The sequence below is a fragment of the Anoplophora glabripennis genome, unplaced genomic scaffold, assembly GCF_000390285.2.
Source record: "Anoplophora glabripennis isolate ALB-LARVAE unplaced genomic scaffold, Agla_2.0 scaffold1006, whole genome shotgun sequence".
Lineage (NCBI taxonomy): Eukaryota > Metazoa > Arthropoda > Insecta > Coleoptera > Cerambycidae > Anoplophora > Anoplophora glabripennis.
In genome coordinates, this window is record NW_019417134.1 from 1 (window position 1) to 18,361 (window position 18,361).

At 33.9% G+C, this 18,361-nt stretch overlaps 1 protein-coding gene and 1 long non-coding RNA gene across 2 annotated transcripts; one reads left to right on the plus strand and one right to left on the minus strand.

Moving 5' to 3' along the window:
• Positions 1 to 1,516: 1,516 nt before the first annotated feature.
• On the minus strand, positions 1,517 to 15,795 carry LOC108913375 (spindle pole body component 110; the record flags this gene model as incomplete). The annotated part of the gene is made up of 13 exons (XM_018718927.1): positions 15,668 to 15,795; positions 15,304 to 15,607; positions 15,160 to 15,248; positions 14,805 to 14,990; positions 14,567 to 14,750; positions 14,397 to 14,455; positions 14,253 to 14,344; positions 8,990 to 9,072; positions 8,680 to 8,933; positions 7,372 to 8,452; positions 4,679 to 5,061; positions 4,493 to 4,615; positions 1,517 to 1,552 (listed from the first exon to the last, which is right to left on the minus strand). Coding segments are annotated over exons 1-13 (2,985 nt in total), but the record flags the coding sequence as incomplete, so codon positions are not given.
• A 1,171-nt stretch (positions 15,796 to 16,966) lies between these two features.
• Positions 16,967 to 17,491, plus strand: LOC108913377. Its single transcript, XR_001964617.2, has 3 exons — positions 16,967 to 17,100; positions 17,162 to 17,274; positions 17,331 to 17,491. It is a non-coding gene; the product is annotated as an uncharacterized LOC108913377 (long non-coding RNA).
• The last annotated feature ends 870 nt before the right edge of the window (positions 17,492 to 18,361 follow it).

Consider the following 18,361-nt stretch of genomic DNA (forward strand, 5'->3'; position numbering starts at 1 on the left):
TTCCGCTGTGTGTTTTTTGCGTTTCTCTGTGCGTGTGTGTGGGGGTGTGTGTGTGTGTGTGTCTGTCTGGGGTATATTGTCTGTCATTTGTTTGTTGATGAGTTTGTCGAGTTTTTGGTGTAATTTAGTGGTTTTCATCCGAAAGTTTAATTGTTTTTTGCAAATCGACGATTTGCTGTGTCATGGTTAGTATTTGTAGGTATTGTCGGGTGTTTTGGTCTGTCAGTTCGTGTATTTGTTGTTTTAGCGTCTCGTTTTCATGCTTTTGTGTTTGTAACTGTTCGTATAAATCTGTTTTATTGGTCATGTTTTTAGATAGCATGAACGAATGTAAAATTTTTGTCGCAGAAATGGTAAAATCAAAATCGATAATCGCAACTCGCAAACAGGTTTATTTTCATTATAGGTGGCACATTAATATTTTTTTATTACCCCTTGATTAATCATTGTCACTTTCTGACAACATTGAAGAGAAAATAATATCTACAGTTTCAATCATATCCATATCAGATTAAAATATTAGAAAAAAAGTATTTCTAGTTTAACGTTAAACTACATGAACTGCTGCAGAAACAGATGTTGATGGTCTTGATAGAAGAAAGTAGCCAACACGTCACAAGCACAGAATAGGTCTGTTCCAACAAGAGTCAGGGATTGGTTCCAAACCGTCAGAAATGTGCATCCAACTAATTCTTGCGATATATTCACTGAAGACACATTTAGAATTTAGCTGGCCAAACATTTCGAACGGTTGGGAACCAATCCCTGACTCTTGTTGGAACAGACCTAATGACATAATAAAAGTACAAGCCGAATAAACAAACAGCTTGACGATATCAGCGAGATAACCAACACATCTGTTACATGTGGTCTTGGTTGCATATATTTTGAAATAATGATATAATCAAAACTTACCGCACGAGGACAGCACGTCTCGACGTGGTTTTCGAATTAACGAAAAATCAGAAAACTTTTGGGAAAAGGTTAATGGGAAAAAATGATTTATTATTGCATCAGACAGGGTATAAAGTTGGTCATTTTGATATGGTAAAAAAAGTTAAAATGTAATTGTTTTACATAAAAATTAATACCTTTCGACATTGTAAACTTTAATTCTGAAGCTATTTACCAAAAATAGTCCCATTTCGATAAGTATGGAGCTCACAGTTAGTAATTTCAAATATGGCGGCTTATACTATAGACTATAGAACCCTCTTAACACTAAGTATTTGCAATTTGCTCTTAGAAAACTCTGACACTTGATGGCTTCTGATACTTTCTGATCATTATTTGAACAAAGCTAATAAAAGCTTTTGTTTAGTTTAATTATTAGTTTATTAATAGTTATATAGTTCATAGTTATTAATTAGAAAAGCGACATTGTCAACCAAATTTATAAAAAAAAATACCTGAAAATCAGTTTATTGCCTTGTAATTATAAAATAAATTATGTAATAGAAAATTTGCTTAACATAATGTAATAATATTAATTTTTATCACTTTTTAAATACTTCTTCACTTTTTCTTTATACGCTTTTTCAATTATTGCAATCTGTAAAAAAATATGGAAATTAAATTTGTGGCACTTATTTCCTAAATTAATATTTTTTTAATTAATTTATTAGTTAGAAGAATACAGATAAGAGATTTTTTGGAAGCGTGACCATCTATAGTAGGATCATATTTGATGCAAAGTAATAAATCATTGCCTGTCAAGAAACCAATGAAGTACGCTTTTAAGGGTTTTACAAATTGAATAATTTCTTTATACATTATGAAGGGACGAGGGGATCAGTTCAGGTCTGCCACCCTTGTTCCTATAAAAATTCCTTTATTCTCATAAACTATTTATTTTAAATGTAATTTATTATAAATCGAATTTGTTTCCTAAATTCCACATATGTACTACATTTTACCTCTGTACCCGCCACTGTTGTTTACTTATTTTTTGGAAGCGCTCTCTAATTGACGGCAAAGCTCGCCAGGTTAGTATTTGACGTATAACCGACCAGTTCGTACACTCGATGCACCTGGGCGACTACAGCTACTACCAGAACACAGTGCGTATGCAGCGGTATTTCAGATTTTACATTGAATTTCATTTTAAATTTGAAATGATTTATCTTACGCCTCCTAAAAATGATGACACAATTTTCCTTTGATAAAAGACCGAGAACATTTTGCTCTACTTTGCATCGAATACGATCCTACTATAGTATTCACACCGCTATATTTGACCAGCTGTCTAACTATATAAATCTACAGTGGCGACAATAGAGGTCCAAGTGTTATTAAATGGTTATGTAGTATCAAGGAAATGAATAGTCTTAGAAAATATTGAGGAATTTGGTGTACAGCAGAACTAATGGCCAACTTTACATAAAATTTTACAGAACACAAGCCATTGGATATAAAAAGTATAAGTATAATATAAAAAAGTTACTTTACTAATTATTATTACCACAAATGAAAATATTTATTGTGACATTTGAATTGATAAGTTCTCAAATATATTTTAACAAACGGCTTACTTAAAAGTACCCAGATTGATCAAGTACCGTAATAAATGCTTTTGTTTGCCTGAAAATGGCAGTTTGACAGATGCCGGATTATATTTACATAAAAAAAAAACAAGGTAGCTTTTATTTTTTCGTTATTTTACGTTGGCCTATTTCTGCTACTATAGTTATACTATACGCTGGCGCCAGCAGACGAGCAACCCCCAACCTGGAAATTTTGCCGAACCACCACTTTGTCGTGGGGAAGGGATCTTTTACTTGCCTAACATTGTTTAAATAAGGGACCAATGGTTTTACATCCTTTCCGAAGGATGGTGTGTCATTCTATACAAACCTCACCTAAATTTAATTTGTATAGCTCCTGTGAATACACCGACATACAGGCCACTAGAGGGTGGACGAGCATCGCAAACATTCCCTGGATGGTCATCCATCCAAGTACTAACCGCGATCAGCATTGCTTAACTTTTCATATCAATGACATGAATGCCTAGAGGCTAGGCCGCACTCACCCCACTATTGAGGTATTATACACGGTATAGCAAAAGTACCGGAACGGCAGAATAACTCGACAGGAGAGCATTTTAGAGAAAAATGTTAAATACAAAAGTTTCAGGATTTTTCCATGGCTATCCGATGACGACCTTGAAGATCATTTCAAGGTCAAATGTGATTTTTCAAATGGGAACCTATACTTTTGACCCCAGAAATGAAGAGCGGAAAATTTTACGTTCAGATATACCTTGAGTGACCCCTCCCTTTTGACCTTGGGGCCCCCACAAAGTCCAACTAACAAAAGTACAGGAATGGTGGTAGAGCATTTTAGAGAAAAATGTTATATACAAAAGTTTAAGGATTTCTCCCTTGCTATCCGATGGTGACCTTGACATTGACCTTGAAGATCATTTCAAGGTCAAATGTGATTTTTCAAATGGGACCCTATACTTTTGACCCCAGAAATGAAGTGCGGAAAATTTTATGTTCAGATATACCTTGAGTGACCCCTCCCTTTTGACCTTGGGGCCTCCACAAGGTCCAACTAACAAAAGTACAGGAACAGCAGAATAACTCGGCGGTAGAGCATTTTAGAGAAAAATGTTATACAAAAGTTTCAGGATTTCTCCCTGGCTATCCGATGGTGATCTTGACATTGACCTTGGAGATCATTTCAAGGTCAAATGTGATTTTTTCAAATGATACCTTATACTTTTTACCTTAGAAATGAAGAGAAAATCCACTCCTTGTTTGGTATGGGTCCTAGCATCCTCTTAGACTGACTACAACCACTGGTTCCCCACCACTAGTTCATGTGCTCCTGGTTGACCAAGTCCCTGATGATGGTTTTGACCCAGCTGAAGAGCAGTCCTACGAAGGGTCCTGGCCCCTGAGCAGTCTGAGTTGTATTTAACATTTTTCTCTAAAATGCTCTTCCGCCGAGTTATTCTGCCGTTCCTCTACTTTTGTTAGTTTGACCTTGTGAGGGCGCCAAGGTCAAATATCTGAACATACAATTTTCCGCTCTTTTCATTTCTGGAGTTAAAAGTAGGTCCCACTTGAAAAATCACATTTGATCTTGAAATGATCTTCAAGGTCAAGGTCAATGTCAAGGTCCCCATCGTATAGCCAGGAAGAAATCCTGAAACTTTTGTATTTAACATTTTTCTCTAAAATGCTCTCCCGCCGAGTTATTCTGCCGTTCCGGTACTTTTGCTATACCCTGTATAATAAACTTCTTTCATTGTTCGTGAATTCTTTCTTTTGTTTATATGTTTTAGCCGTAAGTTTAATTATCAAATCACGTAGTTCTTCGGAAAGGGGCCCCTTGACATATCGGGACACTTGCATTCGTGCACCTAGTCAGTCGGACTATGCCTACTGAATTTACAAATAAAATTATTATTAAAAAGATATTCTGAAATCTAAAATTTCTTAGACATCTCACAGTTGAAGTGAAGTTGTTTGATCCGTCTTACCTCTGAATCCACATTTTTCATTCCAGCTAATACGTTGTCCCTAGATTTTTTATTAATTGTTTCTATTTTCAAACAGTTACTAACAAACTGTCGTGACCAACTTTTCCACTCCTCAACTTTTTTCTGCAACAAAACATATTAAACGCTTACATATTATAACGATAATTTTAGTCAAACAATTATAACCTCTGAATCTGTTTGAATGTGTTTAACGAGTTGCTTATAACTTTCTTCATTCATAAGGGTATGCTTTTTAAGGTCTACATATTCTGCTTGAACATAATTTATTTGAGATATCAGACTCTGTTTCTCATTTTCGAATTCGTTAATTTTTTTAGCACATTCTGACAGAATTTTAGCAAGGTGTTCACGATACCGGGTTTCTTGATTTTTCATTTTTTCTAATTGTTCTTCATATAATTCATTAGTAGCAGAACAAGCTTGTTTATATTTCTTTTCAATATCCCTCATTTTTCTTAAATATTCTAGTTGTAAGTCTTCCCTCAGTTTCAGTTCACTTTTCAGTATCTCTGCTTGAAGGCATTTTTTGAAGTGCTCACCTTCGCAGTCTAAAATACATATACATTTTTCATTTGTAACACTTCTACTTTTATTTTATTTTCAAGGTGCTAAGCTAATGCAAATTAATTATATTTTAAAAATCTATATTATGAAATTAATTGCAGAATCCCTCTTTACGTAGAAGTCATTTTTTTAGGAGTAACAGTATGTATTTCACAGAATACTAATTTATACTGAAATTAACTTTTCTTAGAATTAAATAATCGAATTCTGGACAGCTTCCAAACTCGGTTGTATGTGCATGCTTATCCGCATTGTAAGACTTTGCAACATATTATTCTATAGTCACGATATTTTTTTGAATTCAGTGCGGACGAGGCACTAAAAATGAAAAACATTTTAAACAAGTTATATTTTTTGCATAATTTTATTTTAGTTTTCAGTTTATCAGTTTACCAGAAGGTATTTGTAGTAGGCTACTACTCACGACTCTGCAAAAAGTATTAATTTTTACTGGAATTAAGTATGAAAGTAAAGCGCTTTGTGAAGTACAACGACCTTATAAAGTTATTTACTTCAGTGTTTAGTTACGGAACAGTGAGTTTGTGTGTCCTCATTGTTAAATTTCTAAGTGATATCATGAAAAAAACATGAATACAAATTTGACAACAATCCATGCTGTAGCTCTCAATAATTGGATATGCCCAAGCGATCAGCGCATGCAATTGAGGTTTTTTTGTGATTTTTTTTCTTAATGGAAGAAAAAGAGGATAATAATATTGAAGGATGCTATTAACCACATCTTTAAGTCTTCAACAAAATATATTTTTCATAAATAGTACAAAATGGCGACGCTGGAACCATACTCGCGAGGCATGTTGAATTTGAGGCATTCTGCAGTACGCAGTATAACTGACGCATAATTACATATAGAAAAAAACAAAAAATTTTCTCTTAATAAATCGATAGAAATAACTCATTTAGAGGGAAAAAGAAAGAAAATTGTTACCTGGACTTTTATAAGTGGAAATATAATAAATGAAAAAAAAATAAATGCGTGAGCAGGGGTGACAGAGGATTGATTTGGGGGGTTGAAAAGTTGTGAAAAATTATATTGGGATTTCTGGCAAAAGTTGATGTGAAACAAAAAAGTATCCAATACAAAAGTTGTAGATCATGCAAAAAATGATCACCGACAGAACTCTGTACGATAATTTTCCTAAGTAGAATTTTTCTTTGACAAAAATTGTTTCAGTCCAGAAAAATTAATATCTCAGAAACTTCTTGATTTTTTTATCTAAAAAATTTTTTTAGTTATTTAAGACAGAAAGGTATACTTTCACCAAGTTTCATCAAAATTAAGTTATTTTTGCGAAAATGAGAAATAAAAAATTAAAAATCAGAAACTTGTTTTTCACATTTTTCTCGGAAATTTTGAGGTTATCTTAAAAAGTGACCTCTACAAAAGTTGTATATTTTTGCATGATCTACAACTTTTGCATTTGATACTTTTTTGTTTAATGCCAACTTTCGCCAGAAATCCCAATGATACAATGTTTCACAACTTATCAACCCCCCAAATCAACCCTCCGCCACCCCTGCTCACGCATGTATTTTTTTTTAGGTGTTTATTGTAAGCCCTTTTACCATTTGCACTTATAAAAGTCCATGTAACATTTTTTTTTCTCCAAGTGTAGTTTGGTTGGACTATAATCTACATGAATATCGTTAGAGAAATATTTATAGGGTATTTTGAAAAGATTAATTTTTGTATGATGTAAGTTCAATTTTTGATAGAAAAAAGAATGGTATTTTAAAGATATGGTCAAAATTTGGAATAAATAAATAGAATGAAAATTGTTGAAGTTATGCAGCATTTTGTTTTAAAAAACAGTGTTTCGGGGAAAACGCCTTTAAAGTATATTTGAGATATACACAATACTAATGTATGTTTGAAAATGCTCCTAATTGAACACATACTCCTTTCTAACGACATCTGTTAACAGTATTAGAGAAGTTAAGAATCAAAAGGTAAGTCATTAGGTTGTACTCTTCCAACAGGTATCTACGTGTCCCAAGTGGTCTTTTCAGAGCAGTCCGACACTTTTGGGAAAGAGCTTGAAATTACAAAGAAGAAAAGATTTTGTACAGGCTTAAAACTTTCCCCCTATTCTAGAAGGTTCAAAGCATCTTTTAAATCGATAAAAAAAATAGATTTTCTGAAAAGTTAATACTTTTAAAGCAAAGTAAAGCTTGTAATACTGACATTTGATACAACTGACAGAAGTACTTCAAAAAATATTTTTGGAAATTTTTTAATAGAGAAAAAACTTCAAATAAAAATTTTTCTTACTTACCGTTCCCCTCTTCCACTCTGCTTTGCTCTAAGTGATTTTCGGCCTCCTTCAGTTCCTTTTCTAGATTCCGTCGTACGTCTTTGTCATTCATGTCAGTCAGTTTACGTTGTAAAGTTAAAACTTCTTTTTTAGCCTCTTCGAGCTGTAACTTCGTCTTATGTAAAAGATCGCTTAATTCGTTTTTATTTTCCTCACAGATCTTCAAAACATTATCTTTATATGACAATTCTTCTCTCAGTTTGTCAATATTATTGCGGTGCAGCTGGTCAGCAGTTTCTTGTTTTTTTCTTAATTTATTCGTTAAATCTTCCACTTCAGTTTCTAGATACTTAATAGTTTTACTTGCATGGTCCAGCTGATTTTCATAGTCCCTAATTTGATACTGGTAGGTACATTTTTCACCTTCTGCTATAGTTTTCGCGTTTGTCATGTCTTCTAGAGCGTCTTCCAAGGCTTTTATTTTGTGTTTTGATTCTTGCAGTTGCTGAAGAGTTTCTTTGAATTGTGCTTGTACTTGATCTGCTTCAGCTCCAAGCATAGTTTTAATTACATCCAATGATTTTTTCCATTGTTCGATTCGATTTTCAAATACAGTTCTAATATCGCTTCTATCTAGAGAAAGCAAGAATTCTTCCATGTCACTTTCTAAGTTGGTCACTATTTCTGGATTTTCTTTATGAGACTTGCTTTTCTGTAGGTGGACCATCACCTGATTTAGCTGCTGTTTAAGTTCTTCGTACTCATTTCTTATAGTATCGGTTTCACATACACGGTGTGAAACGCTTTCAATATTCTCTAATTGTACTTGGGCTTGTTTTAAATCCAATTTCATTTTTGCGTTTTCTCTCATTAATTCGTCAGAAAACTGTTTTAGATTTTTTACTTCACTTAAAGAGACCTCTAAATCTTTTTGTAATGACTTAACTTGGTTTTCTAAATTATGCTTGTCCTTTTCTGCATTTTTTATATTCACTATTTGATCATTCAACTCTTTTTTAAAATCGTTATCTATTCTTTTTTCACTTTCTTGTAATTTTTGAATAAGCGACAGTCTTCTTTCCTCGGATTTGTCCAGCTTCTCCTGGAACAACGTTACGCAAAAGATGTTAAAGTGCTTTTAACACAATAAAAAAAAATAGAGAGACATAGGTGCTATCTATGTGCGGCGAATGGAACTACATAGTGGGAAGCCTTGATTTCATCAGTATACGTGTATCTACCATGAAGTTATAACATTTTCTGTGGAAACGTTTATAAAATTTTCTGTGAAAACGTTTGTCTATGTGTAATTATTTAATTAGTACTTACCTGTAATTCCTTAACTCTCTCTTCAGCGTTTTTCAGTTCTTCAGTCATTTGCTCCAGCTGCGGCAAGCTATATTTATGGGACAAGTTTTGAATGTCATTCCGAGTTTGCAGGAGCATTTCCTCTATTTTTTCCTGTAAATCTCTATTAGTGGAATTTAAAGTTAATATTTGTTGATTTCTGTCATCTATTGTTCTTCTATAATTCTGCAGGTCATTTTGCATTACTATCAAACTTTTAGTGTGCTCTTTATTTTCTAAAAGTAATGCACACATACAAAGTGTTTAGACATTTAAATATGAATCATCATACCACATTGTTGAAATTCCATTTTGTAAATATCACATTTAAGTTGCCTGTATTCTACTAATTCCTTCATATCACTTTCAAAATTTCTGAAAGAGGATTATTTATTTTACCCTAGAAATTTCTCACTTATTTACTTAAAATTAATCAACAAGATCTAAAAGACAAAAATAAGTTCTATGTACAGGGTGAACCAACTTTGACACTGTTATACAGAGTGTCCCAAAAGTGACACCTGTCGTTCCAGGATTTGATTAAGGGGACAAACGCAAATCAAAAATCAAGAGTGGAAAATTTTCCGATTGTTTTTCTTTGCTGTTATTCAAAAAAAATATTCAAAAAATTATAAAAGTGAAAATCCATTTTTTTTTTCTCAAAATTGAGGTCTGTGCTTAAAGGATTTTTAATCAGAGAACTGACTCTTGGCATTATTGGTTGCTCTATTACTTCCATAACAGCCTAAAATGCCTACTGCATTTTCAATATTTCTATAATTTTGCTGCCAACTTTACCTTTCAAATACACCAATTACACTTAGCTGCATTATTAATAATAATACAAAGAATTATTGTTTTTTTCTTCACAGCTTAGGAGAATGACGAGTACTATGCCAACTGAGCCATGTTTGCACTCCACTCATACATTGCTTAGTTATTTTTAAATGGCTTTTGAAGAATAAAATAATAGAGATTATAGTAGCATCGTATACGATGCAAAGTAGAGCAAAAAATTGTCGGCCTTTTATCAAAGGAAAATCGTGTCATCATTTTTAGGAGGCGTAAGATAAATCATTTCAAATTTAAAATGAAATTCAATGTAAAATCTGAAATACCGCTGCATACGCACTGTGTTCTGGTAGTAGCTGTAGTCGCCCAGGTGCATCGAGTGTACGAACTGGTCGGTTATACGTCAAATACTAACCTGGCGAGCTTTGCCGTCGGTTAGAGAGCGCTTCCAAAAAACAAGTAAACAACAGTAACGCGTACAGAGGTAAAATGTAGTACATATGTGGAATTTAGGAAACAAATTGGATTTATAATAAATTACATTTAAAATAAATAGTTTATGAGAATAAAGGAATTTTTGTAGCAACAAGGGTGCCAGACCTGAACTGATCCCCTCGTCCCTTCATAATGTATAAAGAAATTATTCCATTTGTAAAATCCTTAAAAGCGTACTTCATTGGTTCCCTTGACAGGCAATGATTTATTACTTTGCATCGAATATGATCCTACTATAGTTGTATTAAAACGAAGTTATCTAGAATACTGTGGCAATCATAAATAAATTATTCAACAGGATGGAGCTCCGTCACATTATGGTTTACGAGTAAGAAATTACCTGAATCAAAACTTCCCAGGCAAATAGCTTCGAAGAGGTGGACCCATAGCATGACCTCCTAGATCACCAGATCTGAATATATTTTATCTTTTGGGGTTATTTAAAAGAAAATGTTTACAGCGAACCTGTTGTAAATCCAAAAAATGTAGTAACCCGTATGCACACTGCTGTCGCGTTAATAGACCAAGATATGCTACAAAGGGTTTGTACTTTAATGTTCAATCGTACCAATATTTGTCTTGAAGAAGAAAGAACTTATTTGAGCACCTTTTGTAAAAATAATTTATATTATTTAAGCTCATTATATTTTTAGTTTATAAGTTTTTTTCCTCTCCGTTTTATAAAATTGTTTTATTATTAAACTGCTTTTCTCTATCCTTTTTAGGTTAAAATAATTCCTTACACCCAGGTACTACCACAGTTTCCGATAGTCGGTAACTGACTATACTTACCTACTATTATTGGTTATAAATTTGTCTTGGCACAGGCACAGACAGCAGTTTCGAGACAAGAATATTGGATTTTCACTTTTTTAGTTTTTTGAATAATTTTTTTGAATAACTCGACACAAAGAAAGACAATCGGAAAATTTCCAACTCTTGATTTTCGATTTGTTTCTGTACCCTTAATCAAATCCCAGAAGGACGGGCCTCACTTTTGGGACACCCTGTATATAGTATCTACTTTATTTAAGTACAAATTCATATAACTTGCATAAACAGTAAGTGAAAACGGAAGATTTTTACTAATTTTGGAATTTTTGTCATAATTCCAAATATTCTTTAAATTATGGTGGTGATTTACATAAAAAATAAAAATCATAAAAAAATTAAAACTAAGTATCGACCCACATTAGAACAGGGCGATATAGGAAAAATATTAAAATATTGTTTATGGACACAAGAAAAATATTGAGCCAAAAACATAAGTATGTAGTTTCATACGACGTTTGAACTATTTTAACATAACTCCATAGAACATTTGACTCATCTTTCAACTGTTGACAATTCCATGGCATATACTTTAAAATTTGATATTTTGCCCAAATTTGAAATCCAGTAGAAAGAAATACACTATTGAAAGTTCACATATGGATATGGAGGATTTGAGGAATTCTAATTAATGCTATCACGTCGGATATTAAATACAAATATCGCTGTGACTATATTAAATTTAGAGGGCAAAAAAAATCATAGATGGCTCTGGATCTTAAAAGTAACAGTTCAGTCGATTATCTTGAAGAATACAAAAGTTTTATGGATTTGTATACATATAAAAATATGCACTTTGTATAATTTCCAGTTTATCACTTATAATCCAAACTTATATTGGAACACTATACATTTTTTCATTTTTATAGTCCAACTATTTCATAATAGAATTAAGTGTCATGGATGTGACACATTGATACAAATAAATAAATATACATATTGTACACTGAAGTGGATCATAAAACTGTTGAATTAGAAAAAAAATGTATCATTGTATGATCATTTGAAAAGAAATTTGAAGCAATTTCAAAAAATTAAAAAAAAGGTATAAAAATTTTTAATAGGTAGTATATAATTATATATGCCAGAAGGGTGCGGCAGTTACCGAAGCGGCCAAGGCCTGCCGACTGAGGTGGACCAGGGCAGCCCGGCAAAACCGTAGTGGGCTTGAATCCCGTACACGGCAGGAAAATTCAAAGGAATTTTCCAGTCGTATCCATAGACGTTTGTGATTGTTAAGGTGGAGGGTAGTGTAAGTTAGCAGGCAAAAAGGTCCAAGCATGGCCTAATTGCCTGTAAGCTTCATGACCTTTTTTACCTTTTTATACAGGGTGTTAGGGAAATGACTCTCGTAATTTTACCGGGCGAATAAATATATCAAGCTAAGCAAAAAAGTTTATTACAACATAGGTCCTAAAACCAACCGTTTTCCAGAAAATCACGTACAAAGTGTTAATGAAATTTGGTATGGTTCGGCAACAGCGCATCGGAACTAAACATGGGTTCTGAATGAGTAAATCAGTTGTAAAAAAGTAATCTGAAAACCTAGACTATTAAATTTATGGCTAACGCACCATTATAACTTATTATTTTCGGAAAATTAATTATTGCTACAATTCAGAATTGGTTTTGATAACATTACATAGTCAGATAAATTTTAAAAAATTAAGTTCACTTGAGTTCTTTCGTTTTATTTCAGCTCAGACAACTAAGAATTACTAATTATTTCTAAACACTTCACAATAAATGTTCAAAATGTCTGCCTTCACTATCTAAACAACTCCGACACCTGCGAATCCAGTTTTCACGAATTCGTTGGAAAATCCCTGCCGTATTACGAATTTGATCGGCTGCTGCAAAAATTCGTTCTCGAAGATTATTTTCATTTTCAATTTCGGAGGAATACACGATATTCTTCATATGACCCCAAAGGAAGAAATCCAATGGATTCAGATCCGGTGATCGCGCCGGCCAGCGATGTGGACCATTTCTGCCTATCCACTTATTTGTGAAAGTGTTGTTTAGGTACTGCACTACTGCACGACTTGAGTGAGCTGGTGCCCCATCGTGTAAATACCACATACTTAAACGTGTTTGAATTGGCACTTCCTCTAATAACTCTGGTAAATTGTTCGTCAAAAAAGCTAGATATTCTTCACCAGTTAATCTACGTGGTAAAATAAAAGGCCCTATGAGGAAGTTACCTATTAAACCGGCCCAAACGTTAAAAGAAAATTGATGTTGCCTATTCCTTTGCACAATAGTATGGGGATTTTCTTCAGCCCAATTATGTGCATTGTGAAAATTCCAAATGCCACTGCGCGTAAAACAAGCCTCATCTGTTGACAAAATGCAGGAAACAAAATTGCGATCTCGTTCACTCTTGTTAATGAACCATCTACAGAAATGTTCTCTTGGAGGAAAATCAGCTGGTAAAAGGGCTTGAACTCTCTGAACATGATATGGGTACAACAACTGTTCTTTCAAGGTTCTGTGTACACTCCAATGAGACACTCCGACTTGACGAGCAATACTTCTAGTACTGCGACTGGAATCTGCTGCTACCAATTCTAAAATTTGTTCTTCAGTTTCCACTTCGATTTCTCGCTGGCGGCCGCGATTGTCATTTTTTGGAATAACACTACCGGTCTCAAGTAATCTTTGGGAGACTGCTACAAATGTTTCACGAGCTGGTAACTGTTTGTCAGGAAACCGTAGTTCATAAATACGTCTTGCTCGTTGAGAGTTACACCGAGCTTCTCCATAAATAAGAAGCATATCGTGATATTCACGCACAGAATACATTTTACTTAGCTTGTCACAACACAACAGACCGACATGTAAATTAAGAAATAACTGTAAAGTAGATTTTTGACAGCGCGGGCGTGTTGATTGATTCGCAAATAAATCATAAGTACGGTCGCACTGGTGTACCTACCTATGCGGCATTGCCATGTCTCAGGCCCTACAATATTATTTATTTTTATTTAACAAATGTTCATTGTAGTTGGATGTAAAGTGTAATTTTAAAACTAAACAATAAAATAATGATAACTTAGATGCAAATCATTAATGTTTTAAACGCAGATTTGCTATTTGAGGCAGATTTACCGCTGATAAATTGAAAGTTTATTATTTATTTTCTGGAAAACGGTTGGTTTTAGGACCTATGTTGTAATAAACTTTTTTGCTTGGCATGACATACTGAATCGCCTGATAAAGTTACGAGAGTCATTTCCCAAACACCCTGTATATGCCAGAAGAAACCTCTTTACTAAAATCAAAAGCAAAAAGTCACAAAAAGTTATTCACTAAAACAAGCAAATGACGAATACATGAAGCCTATGACATCTTGACTATTTTTTGTGTAACTGCTCAAAAAAAGTCAAGGACTTTCCAAAAGTATCAAAATTGGCTCACCCTGTATGATTACTTACTTTAACTTTGTATTTAATGTGTCTATCTGAATAGATTTATCTACCAATAACTTTTTCAGTTTTTCAGTATGTGTTAAAAGTGTATTATAATCCTACAAATAAGTTCATTCAGATAATAAATATTTAAATATTATAAATTTTTACCAAAGCTTCTTTTTGATTATTTTCTCCAAAATCATTGCTATTAATTTCATTGAGTCTCTCTAAAACATAAAATATAAATTAAAAACCCACTGTATTTTTAAATATTTTAATTCAAATTTGGCAAGCAGTGTCCCATTTTATCTTTTGTTAAATCATTTTTTTATACCTACCTTGCAAATGGCGATTTTCACTCGTCAACATTTCCACTATATCTAACAGATTCCTGCATTGCTGCTGAGCATCATCTACTGTTTTCGTCAAAGCATTAATGGTTGTGTTATCTTCATTTTCATTTTTTGTTTTTTGTTCTATTAAGTTATGCATATCCTGCTGTAAGGTCATCTTTTCTTTTTCCTAAAAATCGATACTTATTAAAAAAAATGCATCTATTTTTAGGACGAAACCAACCAAGATTTTAGCTGCTTTTGTTTGTTCATCTAATAGATACTCCAACTTAGCAATTTGTTCTTGATGTGCTTTTTGAAGTTCCTCAGAATTGAAACGTTTTGCTCCTGTACTAAAAGGACTAGAATCTGCCAGTTTCAATTGCAGTTCATTTACAGCTGTCTGGTAAGTACAAATTTCAATTTTATACTAAAATATATATTAAATCAGCATATTTCAATTTTATACTAAAATTTATATTAAATTAGCATAAGGATTAATCGAGCATGATAAGTGAGCCCTCACTGTTAAGTAGAGATATATTTGACAAAGTGTGAATATAAGGTTCTTAAAATATAAACCTTAAATTGATACTTACATTTTCAACAGCCTTTTCGTAATCCTTTAATTGCACATCTTTACTATTTAAGATGTCATTTAATTGCTTTATGTTACTAGTTTTTTCAACTGGAAAAGGTATTTTAATTCATAATCTAATTTGTTAATGGTTTTCTAAATATACCTACTACATCCTCCACATTTTTTAAAGAAATTTTTATCTGTCTCATTTCTGTTTCTGACAGTAATAACTTATTTTTCAGCCCATCAATATCTTTCTTCGCTTGTGTTTTAAACTCATTATACTCTTTTCTGAGACTGTCTAATTCTCTAACTCGTACATCATATAAAACTTTTAATTGTTCGTTTGGGTTAGAAGCTTGTCGATAATTTTGCTGTACTTCATCAAATGATACATTTGCAGAGGAATTTACAGTACTTTCATCGTAATTAAAATCATCTAAAGCTGCTGTTAATAAATTTTGTAACTGAAACATAAATGTAGTGTAGTGTAGTGCAATATACCAAAATCAAATTGTATAGTTAACCTCTTCTTTCCTTCGTTTTTGATCCTCTATATCCTCCTCTTCCTCATTATTCTGAGAATTATTTATTTTAATATCGGTGCCTTGAAATAAACTTGAAGTCGGATTGTCCATTCTTTTTGTAATATATTTTAATATTTTGCCGCCAATCGTTAGAAAATGTGGTTAGAAATGCCTTTATTTTTATTTATTTCAAAACCATAGACCTACGGACCACGGAGTTTTTACAAACTGTGATCCTATGACTCCTTACGATCAGTGATTTTATCGTACGGTTTAATGACGATTTCGATTTACATGAAAGTTTGCACTGAGTACGCACTGTAAACAACTTCTACGTTCGATTTGTATTTTGAGTGCACACTTTGCCTATCGAATGTGTTCGATTTACAAGTTAGTTCGCAAGAATGTGGCGAGAATGCAAATTTTCTTGCACTGACAATATAGTCGGTTCAATAGTCCGGAAGATGTAATAAATAAATAATCAGACTTACTTAACTACTATTTGTCCACCTTAGCAAAGCGCATCCCAGGCTGCATAGCCGCACTACCCTACCCAACCATACCACACATAAACATGACACTACCCCCGGGGTTTACACAGACGAGCCGGCGAAGCAAGAAGAGCGCCAGAAGAAAGGGCCCTAGCCGGCGGGGCCCAGCCNCTTACCTGGGCATAACCCCGGGACAGGTACCTGCGACAAAGATGCCGACGGCCTCTATGCTTATGTCGGGGATTAGGTCGGTGATTAAAAGGAAAGAAAGGGATGCTTTCCAGGTAGCCTTAATAAAGGCAGGTAGATCTTGCTCGTTGCAATGCACTTCACCTCAAAACAAGCACGTCCGCTCAGCTCGGCTGTTCGCTCTGAACTCACAGACGAATTGGCGAAGCAAGAAGAGCGCCAGAAGAAAGGGCCCTTGCCGGCGGGGCCCAGCCAGGACAAAAGGAGGTCCCACAAAGCGCCTACACCGGCCGTATTTGCGGTCGGGGTAGACGACGGATGGGGCCCACCTACGAAGGCTGTCCAGGCCTACACGAGATGAGGCAGGATAAAGAGGGATAATCCCCCTCGATCCCAAATCATTGAGGCCAATTTCTAGCCATGGAATAAAGGCGCGATGCGTGTTCGATTTAATTGCATGCTCAGTGTTTCGGGCAAAACTTTGTAGCACTTGTGGCGAACTTTACGTCACAGCAGTGCGCACTACATGTTCATAATGTATATAAATCGAAATCGTCAAGAGTCGCGTGCCGTTATTCCATCACGTGTAGGCCTGGACAGCCTTCGTAGGTGGGCCCCATCCGTCGTCAACCCCGATCGCAAATGCGGCCGGTGTGGGCGCTTTGTTGGACCTCCTTTTGTCCTGGCTGGGCTCCGCCAGCTAGGGCCCTATCTTCTGGCGCTCAAAAATATCCAAATTATTTTTGCACAATTGTAATACAGATCAATCACTATTATTTAATTTGAAAAATATGTAATGACAATCTGTTTTAAGATTTGAAGTATTTCTTCAGAGAAGAAGAAGAGTTGTAAGGATGTGTTCTGTCGTTTATTTTAATTTTCAATTTAGGAAGCGAGATGGGAAGGAAGAGGAAATGTAACAATGTGGTGAGGTTAAGAAACATATGTTTGAACGTACTTTTGTAAAAATAAAGTAATTTTAGTAATTTTTTTTGTAGTTTCTGGAGTGACCTCTCCGATACATCTGCTACAAGGTTTAAAATATTAAATGCTTGAAGATATAATTTGATAAAAAATGTATTTCAAGAAAAATCAATACATAGTCGTTTTAAAACAAGCACTTAATAATCTTGACATCTCTGATCAAAAGCTATCCATGCATAAAATCTAATATATTTTACCTAATTATAATGAACTGACTTGACTTATGCCATTATCTCTTTTTAAGATGAAGACTGCAAATGTCCGTTGTATATTAGTTCCTATTCTTTGCTCTGGCTCGAGCCTGACATTTGTCATACTTTTAGTCATTGTTTTCATTCCTCTATGTGGGCTAACAGGAAGTAAATCGATTGTATAGTTCACGGTTTTAGAATATTACAACTTTTTTGCTTGTATTCTAGAAACTGCTGAAAAAACTCGAAAGAAAATACCTCCATATGAGAAAGGATGGGGTGCTTCTTGATTCGTCACTTTGTGGCTTGTAGAAAAGCCATATGACAGCAAGTCAGTCTTTTTCGAGGGCAGGTGTAGGTAAAAATTACGTACCGTTGTTAATATATCGAATTGTACAAATCACCACAGCCAGTACATATAAGACATGTATATGTCGCAGGCTAATTGCAAATTTAGTCTTTTTTATAAATGACTGGGCAAATTGTAAAATGATGTGTAAATAAATTTCTTTTTACAATTCGACGAATTAGCAATTATTTTTTCATGCCACATTATATAGAATTAAAAATATACTTTTTACTTGTATGCAATATTGTATGAACCAGCAGTAACATAAATTGCTAATTCATGAAATGCCTACCTCATTTTTAGTCGTTTACAAAACGACTAGAGAAAGTCAGTTAATTCTAAAAAAATGAAGATCAAGATACGTTTATGATAAGACTTATAGCTATTCGACATTTTATAACACCTAAAATTTTCAAATTGTAAAAAAAAAATGCATTTACACACCACTTTACAATTTGCCTAATCACTTATAAAACGCCTAGGTATTTTT